Source organism: Coturnix japonica, chromosome 21 (genome assembly GCF_054131305.1).
Source record: "Coturnix japonica strain WE chromosome 21, WE-NBRP24, whole genome shotgun sequence".
Taxonomy (NCBI): Eukaryota; Metazoa; Chordata; class Aves; order Galliformes; family Phasianidae; genus Coturnix; species Coturnix japonica.
The window spans coordinates 10,017,862-10,034,382 of NC_140683.1; the positions used below are offsets into that span (position 1 = coordinate 10,017,862).

The 16,521-nt window shown below is 46.0% G+C and overlaps 1 protein-coding gene across 13 annotated transcripts in view; it reads right to left on the reverse strand.

The window, feature by feature from the left end:
* Positions 1–16,521, reverse strand: part of CACNA1B (calcium voltage-gated channel subunit alpha1 B) — a 193,648-nt gene that overhangs the window by 104,528 nt on the left and 72,599 nt on the right. For 12 of the 13 annotated variants that reach the window (XM_085520974.1, XM_085520970.1, XM_085520971.1 and 9 more), the window contains exons 5-6: positions 15,059–15,211; positions 12,483–12,670 (exon numbers count right to left, since the gene is read on the reverse strand). In XM_085520974.1, the coding sequence (XP_085377100.1) occupies positions 12,483–12,670; positions 15,059–15,211 (341 nt within the window). Of the gene's footprint in view, positions 1–6,365; positions 6,505–12,482; positions 12,671–15,058; positions 15,212–16,521 lie in introns of those variants that run through there. The other variant, XM_085520978.1, reaches the window with a different exon arrangement.

A 16,521-nucleotide genomic window follows, 5' to 3' on the forward strand; every position in this document is an offset into this window, starting at 1 on the left:
CCATCCCAGTTCCTTCAGCTGTTCCCCATAAGCTTGTGCTCCAGACCCTTCATAGCTTCACTGTCCTTCTCTGGGCGTGCTCCAGAGTTTGCATCAGTGATAGGTTCCTTGTTCTGGAATCCCAACATGATGTACAAACATGATGTGAAATCTGGTTTACACGCAGCCTTGGAAACAGGGGAGCTCCTGTCTCTGTTCAGCGGATGGCAAACCTGAGGTTTCAGGAGATTTACAGACAGAAAATTAGAGCAAGTCAAACAAAGAACAATCCCCCAAATCCTCACCCCCCTCTTATCTCTAAGCAGACAGCACAGCTGCCCACACATTCCCACACTCCTCCAGCTACGTTACAGAACACATCTATATTCTGAAACACGGGACTTAAATCTGTATTTCACGTAGGAGGTGACTGGGGGATTCCTACACATCTGGGCACGTGTGTCACCTACCAACAGCCAGCAAAGTGAGCACTGGAGCCATGGTCTGGGTGAATCTCAGAGCTGAGGGACGTGCAGTCTGCAGCTGGTGCAAGCAAAAGAGCTGCCACCACCCTGCAGTGCCCACAGCCCTTTTAAATACCACTAGAAGAGGAAAATCTCTCCCTTTCCTAAACAAGGACCCATTCTGCTGCTTACACCTTTCTTCTCTCAGCCACTTTAGAAAGGAACTACAACCTGGAGGCAATTTTCTCATCTCTCCAAGGAAGACGCTATTTGTCCATCTCTCAGCACACTCCGTTGATGTGAATGACAAGCAATTAATGGACCAGCATACAAATCTTTGGAGAAGTTTCCAAAGCAGGTTTCAATAAAGAAGAGATCTAATTTGACAGATACAGCCCAAGCTGAAACAGACCTCAGCTCCCTACTATGATTTTAATCAAAACGTGAAGTACATCTAGAGTTCACTCGCTTTAATTCAGCCAATGGCAGACCCTGGCTTATATGGGGCAATTAAAGTGCAATCTTCCCTTAGATAAGTGCTTTTGCTTTGGGGGAATCTCTGGGCTGTCTCTGAGAGATGAACTTTATTTACCTTTCATTTGATTTCTCACAATTCTTTCCTGTTAATTAGCAACACTATTCATGTTTGATTCATTTCTGCCTGTTCCTATCTTAGGATTAGGCAAACATGGAAGTTACCAGGAACAAAGCAAAACCACAGCAATGAAAAACACTCACAACAAGCACACGGAGCCCTGCTCTATCCAGCACGTTTTCTCCAGGCACCAAGTCCCTCCTGCTGAGCTCTTTTTATCAGAGAAAGACCTTGCACAGGACACTATAAGGGCAGCAAACACAAATTTGCTGAGAAGGCAAATTGTGGAATTAATGACTGATCTACCCACAAAATCATCACAGGCTCAAACGAACCCCTCAGAAATAAGGGTTGTCACCCAGAATCACCACCACATCCTGCAAAGGGGAAGAATATCCTTGGGTTTACAGCATGTGAAATGAGGTCACAGGCAGGTAAGAGGAGCGTTGCTCCCAGATTTCTCAGTAGACCACTATGAGAAACAGTGAGATAAGTCCTATCTTTCAAGTCCTGACCCCACATCCTGGTTTATCATATGAAATATCAGAATCTACAAAATTGCTGCATTCAATTATTTTGAGGTGGTTTTTTTTTTCCCTTTTTTTGTCAATCACAGCTTAAATAAAAACCTTGGCACAAAGTCAGTCCAATAACTTTGGTTACTGACTTTCAGATGTTACAGTCCATTTGCAATGAGCATCTGGTATTGAGCTCTGCAGGAACACGACAGCCAGGGATGGGGAACTGCTGGTGACTGACCCTTCCAAGCAAAATTAAATTGGCAAAGAGATGCACGTCCAATTGATGCTCAGGGGTTGTACGACCCACAGGAAGCAGATGACGGAGCACCTGCCTGGTGTGCGCGTCTGTGTGAAGGAGAAAAGTAGGATGGGTTGGTTAATGGCATCAGGGGTCAGCCCAAATGGCATTCTTGCATGCACTGAGACAGAGGTGGATTGGGATTCAGATAGTCCCCCCCCTTGAGCATCCTTCCATTGCCTTGTCATTTTGTCTGCTTACACGTGCTCTAAAGGTAACTCCTGAGCTGCAGGTCTCCACACATGGCATGGGAAGGACAAGATCTCAGGAACCCCAGAGGTTCACCCAAGGTCCAACTAACAGCAAATGATCACACAGTCCCCTCCTTTAATACATCATATCTGTGCCTTCTGTACCTTCATGGTAACTCCCAAATGGATTTTGGACTTTGCGGCAGAGTGCTTTCTGGAGGCTCTTTGGCTTGTGACAGCACTTGTCCTGGAGGTCAGCAGCTGAAAGAAAAGCATTCCAAGTGCCCACTGGCCTTCTATGCTGCTTTTTACATCAGCTAAAAGCAACCAAATCCTGAACACGTCTGCTCAAAGTGAGCTGTCGGGGAAGAGGTTCTCTACACAGCCCTGGTCCATTTATACCCAAATCAATGTTTCTGAGAAGTTCCTCTCTCATCACAGAAGACCTTTGAGTTATTGCACTCCAACTTTTTACCTTCAGGATATGAGTCAGGCTGCTTCACTGATGTTAGAAAATAACAATCCACTGCTACTGCCTGGATCCACACATCCATGAATCTTTTGACTCTCATAACACTAGAATCTGTTCTGAAACAGTGATATAATCCTTCTGCCCTCAAAAGGAGCATCCAACACCTTTGTCACTGGATATTTAGAGCGGAAAACAGAGTTATTCACTACTGAGATCAACTCAAAAATCAAAAGATGACTCCTGGTAAAATCCTTGATTCTGGCAGCATTTAAATTGTCCTAGGATATTGTTAGCCACAGACAAGCGTGTTCTAAGTACAGTTGTTACACAAAGTAATAACGTTAATTCAACCAAATTAAAACAGAAGCCCAAATCCTTCCCCTTGCATCTTCCCTCTTCCAGCCTTATACTTTCCAAAGAAGCACAGAGCTGGTGAGATGGAAAAAGCAGAAGTGCTGATGCTTTATGCCTTGATCTGCAGGCTTACGGCTCCAACAAATCAATACATAAATATGCTAACAGGACTTCTCGATACAAAATTCATTCTGTGCCCTGATAGCATGGACTCACTCAGCTGCTCTATTCATGAGTGTGCCCGGTGCTGTGAAAACTCTCATTCACTGTTAGAAATTACAAGCAGGCCAAGGGACTCTACCTATTTATTTTTGCTAATCTCCCCTCTTTCTTATTTTAAACAGCTTTGGACTTGAATTATGAATGTAAACTGGGTCTAAGCAACTCCTGTAGGAAACGGGCAATGTTTGTTCATGCTAAGGAAGGTCAGATCTATGATGGAGTAACCAGGAGAAAGCATTACCCAACAATCATGCAACCAGTTACCCAGGAACCACACTGGGCAGTTACAGCACAGACCTCATTAGGAACAAGCATTTTACACATATGAGCATCTTCTACATGACAACAGAGCAAGTCAGCAGCACAATGACAAACAGAGCCCAGAATGTCCAAGGCTCTAACCAGAGACACCTCAAAACAGCTCCCTGGCTACCTGCAACCTCAGCACTCCTTGCAACTTCTGTTCAGCCATGGATGAAAGGAAACCATTGCTGATGACCCACAGACCAACCCATGGTCTACCCAGCAGCACCATCTGCACCAAGCCAGACCCCTTTTAATTCAAAGCTCTCAATGGCATCATCTAACAAATAGCAAACCTTACCTACATGCATTTAATATTCATCATTTAAATGCCAGATTACAAGTAAAACCAACTACTTATTTCAACTAAGTGTGACTCAAACAGAGATCCTAATGGGCAGCACAACTCCAGTTTAATCTATTATTAAAACAGGCACCGCAGTGGCCATCGTTGCCTTCAGGTTTCTCTTCTCTGAGCACACAGCCAAAACCTGTTTTCTGAGAAGGGAGAGACCTTACATTGCCAAGTGCCCCCAGAAGGTTAGCACAGAGGTTGTGGAAGGGCTGCTCACTGGAAAACAAGCGCTGCTCTTGAGTTTGAGATTCTTGGAAAGTAAGAGCTCTTTGTATTTCACTCATTACTTGAAAAGACTCATGCGTAAGTAATGTTACACTCAGAATTAAGCTCAGGGCTTCCTTGATCTTTTTTTCTTTTACTGTGTAACCAACCAGCGAGGCTTAAGGAACACACTGTCTTTCATCAAATAGACAAAGTTATCCCCAAAATCATTCCTAAAGTCCTAAGGAGAGAGGAGTACAAACACTTAGACATGCACATAGACACAGTTATTTATCAGCTGCAGTTGCTCAAGGACACATGCGATATTTACATCAGGATAAATGTACATTCAGACTAAAACATGAAGTTTGTTGGCCTGGTGAGTAGATGCAGAATAAACTTGTCTTCTTGCCGAGCAGCCCCCATGGCCTGTACCCCTAAGTCAGCAAGACAGAGCCACTCACATGGACAGATTCCCAGAACACTTAACAAAGAATTCAATACTCAGTCGCTTTCTGACAATGACCATGGGAAATTGTGGATCGATGCCCAAAATCACTGCAGATAATGACAGCCCTAAGAATAATGCACTGGCTTGCTCATCAGCTTAAATGTAGGTCTAGACTTTTCCTGAAAGAAAAAAAGCCTGTATACTTCAAGCCGTGATTTTCCCTCCCAACACAGTAGGCAAAAGCTTCCCGTGAAACTTTCAATAGCAGAAATCTGTTTAACTGAATTAAGTTCTTGATTTTGTTGCATACAATCTGAACAATAGGCTATTGTTATGTGCATTCCTCAACAGAGAATTAGGTTTGTGCAGAGTATGGATCTATTTAGGTCAGGCCACCTTCTCGTTTTGTCTTCTAATGAGAATACCTCCAGCTGTACAGCTATCTCCTCTAGTCAATTATAAGCAAAAAAAAATACCTTTGTAGGCACTTCTACAGCCTACAAAATAAGCTTGAGCTGAGAGCTCAACCACACAAACTTCAGAACACAGCAAGACCCTCGAGTCCAACAGACCTTTGTCAATGCATGCTCTGCTTCTCAGGGCAGGAGCCCAAAACTCATTTCTTACCACCATTTTCCCATTTCAGGCAGAAAAATAAATGGCAGTTGGTCAAGATCCTCCCAGCTCCACCTAAAGATGTTCCACAAAGGTTTTATGCAACATGTTAATTAGAGCAGCAGCGCAAGCTTCGTTTGTCAGGTCTCAGTCAATATATACTTTTATCCACGTCAGGATGACCATCCTCAAAACTGCTAATTAGATTAGAACAGAGCAACTCTTAATCACAGTGCCACAACTAAACTTCTCTTTAAAGAAAGGAGAACCTTGAATAAATCAGTTCATTAGCACAACTAACACAGCCTGCCGTAGGGAGATGAGCCCTATCTTTAACTGACCAGTTTAGGTCAGAGGCTGTAGCAGAGTCAAGTGATAAAAATACATATAAAAAAGCATAGTGAAAATCCCGGGGTGCAGTCACTTTGTGGAAGAACAGCTAGGAACCAAGCTTGCACTGCTTCACAATTAATCAATATCTCGTCTCTGTGTGCAATTGGATTATTGCATAGCAAATAACAAATCCACCTTTCACACAAGTTGGCTGGGGCATCAGAAGCCCCGCACAGCAGAAGTCCCCAGATTTACCCACTTTCCTGTTGGGAAACAAGTGAGTGTATGTTTTTAATCCAGCTACATGCCAATTCAATGGGCTGTACCCTGTGCTCCTGTGTGGCTACAAACCCTTGTAGATCCACACATCTCTCACTTTATCAGGACTTTTCAGTCCGAGACAAGGTGACTTTGATCTAGAGCATGTCTTGTTTCATGAACAGTTATGTTGTTTTCCTTACTTAGTGGACAATTACCTCCTTTAAGAGAGTAGCTGAGTGCATGCTTGACTTTGATGCATAGATCTACAAGCAATAAGGGCTACAAGAGCACTGCTTGAAGAATCATAGAATCATTAAGGTCAGAAAAGATTCAACCATCAACCCATCACCACTATGCCCACTGAACTATTTTCCTCAGAAGATGCATGTGGATTTAAAAAACAACCCATTTCAAAGTCTCTATAACTCTAGAAACTTTACCTGCTGGAGGAGAAAGGAGAAGAGAGGCTTTGCTTGTGAAGGAGAATGATGAAGCCCCAGCCAAACAGCAGCCTCAGTTTGCACCTTGTAGCACCCTTAAGATATGTGCCAACATGCTGAGCACACAGGACCTCTGCCCCAGCACTGTTCCTTGCCTCCCTATCACTGACACAGCACAGCAAACAGACCCGTGATCACCATCTGTGCAGGCTCCCAAACCCAGCATCCCACCCACACACTGAGCATCCCACTCATCCCACTGTCAAGCTGCCTAACAACAGCACAACCCCATATGTCAATACTGCACCTCTTAGCACAGCTCATCTGTGCCCCAGGGCAAGCGGTCCACAGATCAAAGACACCATCCTGAATCCCTTGCACATCCAGCCTCTTCTGCAGGAGCACCGAGCACTTGGTATTCTGGATTGCTTTAGGAACTACAACTGCATATGAAGTCTTCACCTTGTCCTTTTCTGCTTCTTTCTTTCAAAGAAGTTTTCTGTTATTCTTTTCCACTTCAACCACAGATGTAGCAGTCGTGGCTCAGGCAGGCTGGCATGCTTCTGAAAGCATCCAGCTGCTTTTATTTCCCTTTGTAGGAAACCAATTGCAGGGCATGTAAGAGAGCTGCTTATACCCTCGCTGCTGTAATGTTGTCAAGCTGCAAGTGAATTTCTTCAGCTGGAGTTTTCTTTTCTTGGCAGGCACTGGTGATTAAGCTGTTGTTTGGAGAGATTTTCATTTCTTTTCAGAGAGCAATCGCTCTGTTGAAAGGGCTCTTTAAGTTTGTATGATGTATGTCATTCTCCGGCTGTATATGTTAAAGTCTCCTATCAAAGCCTAGAGGTGGCTGCCCCACAGTCATTCTGAATATACCTTCATTGAGACACTCAATAAAACGCAGAAAATTCGGTGAGGTGCTTAAACACTTGCTCAACTTTACATTTCCATTTGCTCAAGTGGTTTTCTGAGCAGGCCAATGTGCTGAATCAGGGCTGAAATGCCCCATCCTTTCAGCTTTACTGAGAGCTTCCAGCAGACGTGGGGGCAGACAGACTGTTTTGCCAGACAGATGGAGACCCGGGCATGGCCAGAGACATGCATCAGTCCCGTCTTAGCATCTAGATATTGCAAAGCTACTTCAGACCTAGACAAGTTCCCCATTTGCTATTACAGTATCTTTGGAAGCACAACTGCATCTCTCAGGGGGGCTGTGAGGAAGAAGAGGATGGACTCTATCAGGGTCTGGTGACAAGGGGAAATGGTTTCCAACTGAAAAAGGGGAGATTTACGCTGACTATAAGGAAAATGTTGTTTACAGTAAAAGCAGTGAGGCACTGCACAGGTTGCCCAGAGAGCTGGTGATACCCCATCCCTTCAGGCACCCAAAGTCAGGCTGTTGGGGCTCTGAGCACTGATGGAGCTGTGGGTGTCCCTGAGCACTGCAGGGAGTGGGACCTGATGGCCTTTAAGGGTCCCTTCCAATGCAAACAGTTCTATGATTCTAAAAGATCTGGGACTTTGCTCTTTGCCAAACAGACTCTGTGGTGCTCCAAGATCCAGGAGAAGGGGGAGGAAGGCATGAATAAATGGATGCTGGCCAAGGCAGAATTTAGAGTGGTGAAAATCTGTTGTGCAGGCAGGTCATCCTCCCACACAGGACCCATCAGGGGTGCAGATTCCTCCCATTTAGATCTGTCTCACAGGGGCCAGAAGATAAATTCAGCTGAGCAGGTGAAGGCTGTGCTGCTCATTCGTGCTTACTTATTATACTGCTGTATTACGTACAGCCAACCAGGTCTTATCACTAACAGTGATATTTCAAAGCCTGTTGTTAGACATCTCCCTCAGGAAACCTAAGTGAGAATTCCAGTCCACCTTCTGCTCCATAGCAAGGTGCTTAGGACAGAGCATGGAGTTCTGGGGAGGGTTTTAAGGCATGGAGAACGCTTGTTATTTTCACGTAGCCATTAGGTTGGTGCCTGGAGCAGGGTACAAACAGGGTAGCTCTGTTTGTACAAGAATTTTTGAAGCATGGGAGAGATGCTGAGGGCTACATGACTGCCACAAACAAGTGATTATAACAATTTAAATGAAGGGATGTCAGCCTCAAAGATTCGTCTTTCTGCACAATAATGATCTTCCCTGTTACTCGAGCCAAATACACGTTGCAACAGCACGATGGGATGCAGCAGGCTGAGAATCAGCATGAAGCATGGGTGAAACCCACACCTCTGTAACCAGGTCTGTGCACCAACTCATTCCAGACATCTCTGCTTAACTTTCCTGTAAGCAATTGGTTGTACCGAACAACCAGAAACCAACACTACCCCTCAAGCAGCAGTAAGAGGGATTATCCATCACCCTTTGTGCATGCAGGAGATGCCTGATGCTTATTAGAAGATTACAGTCATCCTAACTGGATAGTAAATACTATTTAACACTAACAGCATTCAGGGATTTTGCCTTCTTTATGAAACTGCCAGGAGAAAAAGAGCATCATCATTCACATCCTTGCAGCAGCACCTAACTCTGGTACAGGTGCTGAGCTGCCACTGCTCCAGCACGCATTGTATGTGCACTGCCAGCACCAGTGCTTGGACACGAGCATCTCTTATCATGCTCAATGTATTTCCAAGAGCAACCTCATTGTGACAGTAAATGCTCAGTGCTGGTGAACACCAGATCCCAGGGATTTGTGGTTTATGTTCTCCCTGCACTCACATCCCAGGCTTCACTCAGATGCACGTTCCCAGACAGCACTTCGGTTCAGGCAGCACAACATCAGAAAGCCAGAAGTCCCCAGAAACACACGTCATCTCTCCAAACAACTGGGAAAAACAGATTTTCTTCTGCCCCAATAAATTCTAACACAGCCCCCACCGCTGGGCTGGGCATGGAACAATAATTACATCCCGACCTTCTCTTCCAGTGTCTTTGTAGGAATCAGGAAATTCAAAGATACAAAAAGGAGTGAAAAAATACCAAGTGAATCATCCTAAATTCAGTGAGGGTATAGTTCTAGTTGAGATCCAATTTAGGGCAAACTTACATTTTATTTGAACTGTTCCTTTCTACTTACAAGCATATTAGAGGTTAGGCCCAGTCCACGCTCTTGTAATACCCATTGGACACTAATATTTGACAGTAGAAAATAGAAGAAACAGGAAAATCTCTTGCCATTAAGATCAAAAGAGAGTGAGCGCATACTTTGACATTTCTCCTTTCCTGCAAGGAGCCCCTGTTTTGCAAAGCAAATTCCACCATGTTATCCTTGAGCTCCTGCAGAGGAACGATAAAAGGTGAAAGTCTGCTGCCTTCAAAGTCAACATGCAGCTTCCTACCAGCTTCAGGTGAGTCAGGTTTGAACCATGGTTTCCTGCAGGAGAAATGGGACCACAAAGCTCCAAAACACGCTCCTCGGAAGCTCAGTGTGCACCTCAACTGCAAAAGCACAACTGTACCTCCCAGAGGGTTACGTACCAGGCAACTTCAAAAGGGCCACAGCACTGAGCCCGAAAACCTTCCCAAACCACTGAATATATAAACCAGTCCAAAAGATGCTCTGGTTCTACTTCAGAAGACAAAAGGTACTTTCTTGTCTCCAGTCCTTTGCACACAATGACCTCCCCAAATCACCTGTTGCTCCTCATGGTTTTTTGGCTATAAGCAGCACCTCAAATCTGCAGCCCATAGAAGTGCTCCTGTGGAGATATTGCTCTGGTGCTTTTGTGCTGCTGACTCAGGAAGGAGTTTTCCCCAGCTTACTCCTAACGCATTTCACCTGATTAACGATTCAGTCTTTTTGCTTGGAGCATAAATCACCCTCCAGATAAAGCCTTGCTAGAAAGCTTTCTTTGGCCCCAATTAAAACGAAACTCTGTGGAAGTATAAACAGAGGATCAGCAAGGAAAAATTGGGCTGAGATTTGTGAGCCAGCATTCTCTCTGCCCTCTTAATTCCTCCATTTATCACGGGAGGAGTGGATACTGGCAAGGTAATTACTGACTGCAAAGCCTTGCCTTTGATGGCAAGGAATGTATGGAAGCTGCATCTGCACACCATGTGAAGTCATGAAATGACTCAATAACCCTCACAAAGCAGCTCTCATTGGAACCTTTGGAAAGACCTCAGCCAAGTCATCGGACTCGAGCCCAAGCTCCCTCTTCTCGTGAGCATCAGTTTACATCAACCTTCAGACACAGCCCTCATTTTTCTGCCTTGAAGCTGCTTTCAGGGCAGGCAGCTCTGTCCTCTGGTTGTGTCAATGCAGAAGTGGTGAAGCCACCTCACTGCGACCGACCCCATCCTGACTGCAAAGACAAATTCTAGCTCTTAGCACCCCATAGCAGGAAGAGGAGCAGAAACAAAGCCCCATTCATGCAGCCCGATCAATCAATCACTATTTTCAAGGAGGAAATGAAGGGTCCATTAAGGAAGCAGCCGGTAACCTCAGCTTCCCCGTAATTGCACTCAGTTTTACGCTGCCTGGCCTCCCAGGGATTTCAACACTAAAGAAGGATCCGAGGTAGGGCCATCTGATGCTTTGACATCAGGAGGGTGTGTAAAAGTAAGGCAGCAAACCCACTCCAGCCAAGCAAACCCAGCGTATGGCAGTAGTCAGATAAGGGCCAAGGGAAGAGAAGACCAGCCTTCCTCGGTTTCTGCTTGGTGGGAGAAGCACCAGCTTTGTTCCTTATTAATGCATAGTCACAGTTTACACAGACTGTATCTTGTAGTCTCACGGACCTTTGCAGATCTTAATTAAGCTACACGTTGGAAGTAGGTTCATAGCTCCAACGAGGATCCTGCACCTGGGGAATGCAGCTTTCCTTCAGGAGAGCTGGCAGAAAAACACATTATACCACTGCAAAATCTTCCTGGATGCAAGAGGCAACACTTCCTGCTAATCCAGCATGGCTGCAGTAGGAACCCAGCTGATTGCAACTGAGATGTGGGACAGGTCAGAGCTGGAAGGACTCTTTGCATTGCTGTTAGCCACGGACACTCAGTGCATCGTTGTGCTGCCATAACTGCAGCAAGGCTGCGAGTTTTGCTTCTTTTTTTCTCAGTTTTCTTTCTTTTTTTTTGCTTCTTTTTGACAAACCCAGAGAGAGCCTGGGAGAAAGCAAGATGAAAGCCAAGCAACCAGAGAACAGCCAATGACTGAAGCTGTTAAAAACTTAAGGGTGCATCTTCTCCACCCACATCTTTTCTTGGCTGTTAACCTGCAGAAGGACAGCCAGCTCTTCACCAAGAAGAACAGCATGGGAATGGGGCTCAGGAGGAGGCGCAGAGCTGGCTGCAGGCACCACATGTGGGAAGGCTGCAAAGTGGTTTGGTAGCACCACGCTGCAAGTAAAGCATCCAGAGATCCTCCAAGCCAACAGAGTTGTGAACCCATCAACCATGGAAGTCTAACCAAGGTTGGGGTCTCAGGCAAGGCCTGATGTTCTACAGCAAATACATGCTGCATCTCATCCAAACAACTATTTCCAATTAGATTAAGGGACATCTAAAATGATACAATAACAGTATTCAAAGCAACCCCCACAATCAATGCCCCAGTACTAAGCTCTGTTTTTTGCATGTGGTACAAAAAGCAGTTTGGGAGAAAATGATCTAATAGACCACATATTGATTAATCAATCCCAGCCAGGACGCTAATGGGCTTTTCTTACAACAGTTGGCAATAGAGGAAGGAATGGGATTGTTGAATGAGAGTGGGAGAACCCAGTTGTGTGATAAAGTTTCAGGGCAAGGGGAGGGCGTGCAGTGGGAAAACAGGCCCTTCTAGAGATCACCTTAAGCAGGTAAAGACTTGGAAGAAACAGAGGAACTGAGCTATGGATGGCAAAGGTGATAAATCAGATATATCAGCTTCAAGCCCTGATGATCTGTACCTTGCAATTTACTGTGGTTGATATTAATAATACTTCCCTGTTGCTACAGAAACCTTCACAGGAAGGTCTACATAAGAGCCCAGCGTGGGTCCAAAGTCTGTAATGAAGTAGATGGAATATTTTCTAGTCCTACCAGTCAAGGAAATGGTCTATTAATGCTGCTATGGTTTATTTTCCACACTGGCACTTCTGCCTAAGATAGGACATGGTAATTCAGATCATCCACAAATAGCTGTCAGACCATCCTTCCTACCACAGTCAACAGAAAGAAGCAGCTGATGCAGTCATACATTGCAAAATCATCCCCATTCCTAAAGCAAGTTGAAAAGCGCTGTCTCCTTTGTGCTGCTGTACTGGATGATGCCCTTTACTGTCCTAGGAAATGGAAGTACAAAACACTTGGGATCATCCCTCAGACCTGTTAGACCCACTGTGGAAATATGGGAAGATCCTAACAAAGCACAAGACAGCGCAATGCAAACCAGCACCCAGGAGCCCCACAGCCCCAGCTATAGACTCACATTGTAGAGGATGTCAGTCCATCCCTCCATGGTGATGCACTGGAAGACGGTGAGCACAGCAAAGAGGATGTTGTCAAAGTTGGTGATGCCGTAGTTGGGCCCTTGCCAGTACTCCCTGCAGGTCGTCCCACTCTCACATTGCCTGGCAGGAGGCTCCTCTCCACAAGGAAAATCTCCCACCTCTTCACCTGTATGAGAGAAAAGAGGGAGAAAAACTTACTGATCAAAGCCAGCCAAAGCAGCTGGCACTGCTGGATCCTCCTTGCACCATCACGTGAACCTGGTTTGCATTTCCTGATTCCTTGGTGCCACTCTGGACATGTAAAAGATGTTATGCTCATGCAAGCAAATGTATACCGCCATGCTTTGAGGGGCAGTTAAGTGGCAGAGTGGAGCAGAACTACCTCTGAGCTGCCCACAGTTCACCCCAGTGCTCAACCACATCATATACAGGATCATCATCATCTGGGTTAGATCTTCAGGATCACCACGTCCAACCTGACCAACCAAGGCCCATCACTAACCCATGCCCGCTGGTGCCACTGATCAGAAGCACTATGAAAAAGAAATAGTGCAGTAAAATACAATCAAAGGTTTAGAAACGGTTGTGTATAAGAAAATGCTGTAAGATACATATACAGTTTCACACAGCTAATTGCTCAGCTCCAGTCTCACTGTAAGCTCCATGTTTCTGCCCCAAGGTCAGAGACAGCATCCAGCAGCAGGGATGGGGCTGCTCTGTTGAGCTCTGGTTCGGGGAACACAAAGGGGAAAGCAGTCTGCAATGGTTCAGGGCCACTGGGGATGGCCAGAAGCATCCCATGAGTGAGTCATTGCAGCCCTCCATAGACATCGTGAGCACCAGCAGAGAGCAGTTTGGAAAAATAAAGTGCTGGCTTTTCAAAGTAAATAAATAAACCAAGCGACGTCCCTGCTTACACGGAGTTGCAATTCTGGAAATATTAAATGGTTTTAAAAGCGACACGTTCTGGTGGTGGAGCAGCAAACTCCACAAAAATCAAATTCACCAGGGGGAGGAAACAAAAGCGGCGCTAACAATAATTAAGAATAATCTTTCCACAGAGCAAAGCCTGCAGGAGGAAAACAAAACCATCAGCGTGGCTGCAGGATGTGTGTGCATGTACAGGCTTTTCCTGTTGACTCAACACCTCAATGCAGGGCATCGCTCCCCAGCTCCCACCTGGGTCACTGCAGGCTTTGGGAAGGGGTTGGTGAGACAGGGCTGTGCAAAGAGATACCAAACCTGGCTCAGGCTGATCGTCTGTGGGCTCTAACAGAATCTCTTTGGCCTTTTGCAGCTCTAAAAAAGCAATCAGTATCTTTTTTCTCTTGGAAAGAAAGACACCAACAGAGCTGAACTGGTCCCTACACCTAAAGCTGAAGTAAATAGAGGAAGAAAGGGAGCACACCGGGGAAAAATGGGAAGTAAATGTGATGCCCCCTGGTTTTTAGAGCAGATTCAGAGGGTTTGGCCTGGGCGAGCTGCAGTGGACATCTGCTTAAAAACTATCCTGTGTCTGCAGAATAAGACTGCACGGAGGCTGCCAGGAGAGGAAAACAAGTCTGGCACCCATCAGACAATACACAGCTACTCATTTATTTTACCCATTTTTCATGCCTGGCTGAGTGCTGACAGCCTCAAATGAACTTTTTGCCATAGTCTGGACCCCAGCATCCCTCCGTCACAGTTTGTTCCTGCAGGGCTACTGGGCTACAGCAACGCTGACTGCTGACACTTCCACTTTCTTCCCTCCACAGTGACCTGAATTCATGACTGATACCCTTCATTGGTCCCCAGTTCCAGGAAAATATCTCGGGAGGTTTTTCACTTTGTGGATTTGAATTGACACCAACGTGAGCAACTCCTCATCCCCCAAACTGTGACCCTTTAACACGGGAGTCTTTTTAACGAGGTTCACATTCACATGCTGAAGTCAGCTTTCTCAGCCCATGGTCTCAGGCCTGGGCTCGTTAATGCACCTCTTTGGAGCTGATGAGCACTTAGGGTTTAAAAGGCTGCACTGACAGCATTGTGGGATGCTCTGCTGCTCCGCTCAGGGACTGCAGAGCCAGGAAGCCTCACTGCCTTTCCAGAAGCATCATTTCCTGCAAAGCAGGTGGCATCGATCCCCATAACTCACCCAACCACAAGTGCATAAGGATGAGAATGGTAGGGTTCAGTGCCTGTAAGCAGAGCTGCTTTCTGCACCACCGAGATGCCGGGTGCTGTGGGGCAGAGATGTGACATGCAGGGGGTCACTCAGTAAGCAGCAGTCATACACACACCATGGGGCACAGTGACAAAGTCTGTTCTCAGCCCCCAGCTTGGCACTGGGACCTCTCAGTCATTGCTGATGTCAGGGTTGTTTGCAGAGAACACAGTGCTGGGTTTTATTTTTCCATTCCAAGCTAACTAGGTTTCTGGGGAGGAAATACAAATATATCTGTATCTATATCCTTCTGCCCACTGGCAAAGGATGGAAGTGGAGATGGAAAGCATGGGATCTCAGAGTGCAACAAGACACACCATGATGGCAGCAAAGCTCCAAACTCACCTGTCTCATTAGAGAAGCAGGTTTTGTGAAACTTCCCCATGTAGAACTCCAAACCGATGATGGCAAACATCACGATGGCGAAGAAGAGGAGCAGCCCAATCTGAAGCAGAGGCACCATCGCCTTCATGATGGACTTGAGGACGACCTGCAAACCTGGGACAGGGAAATACAGGCCATCAGGAAGGGGAGGAAAACGAGGGCTGGGGAAGGGGGGTGAGGCAGGGGACATGGGGTATCTAAGGGACAGATGAGGACTGGAACACCACGCAGTGCTTCTTTCCTTGGGCGCTGTAAAGCCTTCACACACTCAATATTTCAGACACGCAACCAGGAAAGTTATCTTTTTCTGATCTCCTTTCTTCAGATCCCAGATTCAAAGGTCTCTTAAGCTTCAGAGACTAAAAAAGACGTTCTCTGCAGTTGGTGGAGTCCCCAAATTCAGCCAGGGACCAAACCAGACCCTTAGAGCATCTCCCCTGACAGTGCTGGTGGCCTGAGTTCTGCTTCCATAAAACCAGCATAGAAGCAGAAGGAACAAAACCAGACTCAAACGCCCTCCTCCCAGGGCTCTCCATCTATAGCTTTCTCGCAGGCACTAAAACTCATTTTCAATTAAAACCAGGGGAGATAAGGCTAGAGAGGCTGGCGAGATGGAGGTGTCAGATAACGTCATGCAGACGCACATAACAAAATAAATTCAGCGATAACTGGCAGCTGAAAGCCACCTTGGTGGCCTACTGTAAGGTGCTGAGAAGGAAGGGTCATCGCTGTCTCACCACCTTGCACTGCTCAGCACTGCTGAGGGCACTCCGAGGTCATACAGGATTAAAATTAAAAGCATTAAAATCTACCGGAGAGGAAAAACTACCTAGGAGTGTAGAAGAAAAGCATATAAGACGATTGTGCGAGTGAGCCTTGAGTTTTACAGTTATTACAGGGGGGAAAAATACACAATGAGCACAGCTTTCACTAAATCAAATAGTGCCGTATGGGAAAATATCGTTGCCCAGAGAGGTGGTGGTGCCATACGGCCATCCAGACTTCCAAGGTCAGGCTGGACAGAGCTCTGAGCACCTAATGGAGCCGTAGCACTTAACTGTCCCTGTTCATCACCAGGGGTTGGACCAGATGACTTACAAAGCTCCCTTCCAACTCAAGTGATTCTATGGTTATGATTGTGCAGGTCCAGGGCTTGCCACCAGATGGGAAAGAGCATCTTACCCAGACAACAACACCCCAAGGGATCACAGCCAGGGCCTGGTGTTTCTGTAAACACTTATATCATCAATTCAGCCCTTCTTTCTCCCCCTCAACACTCAGTGAGCTGATACTCATGTTGGCTGCAAGTAATTTAAGTCAGAATTCCGTGACTTGAGGCCCTTTTCCCCATAGCAGTCATCAGCAGAAGCAATATCTTTTATTGAAGTGACTGCAGTACATGGAGAAAGCAGACAATATTTCAG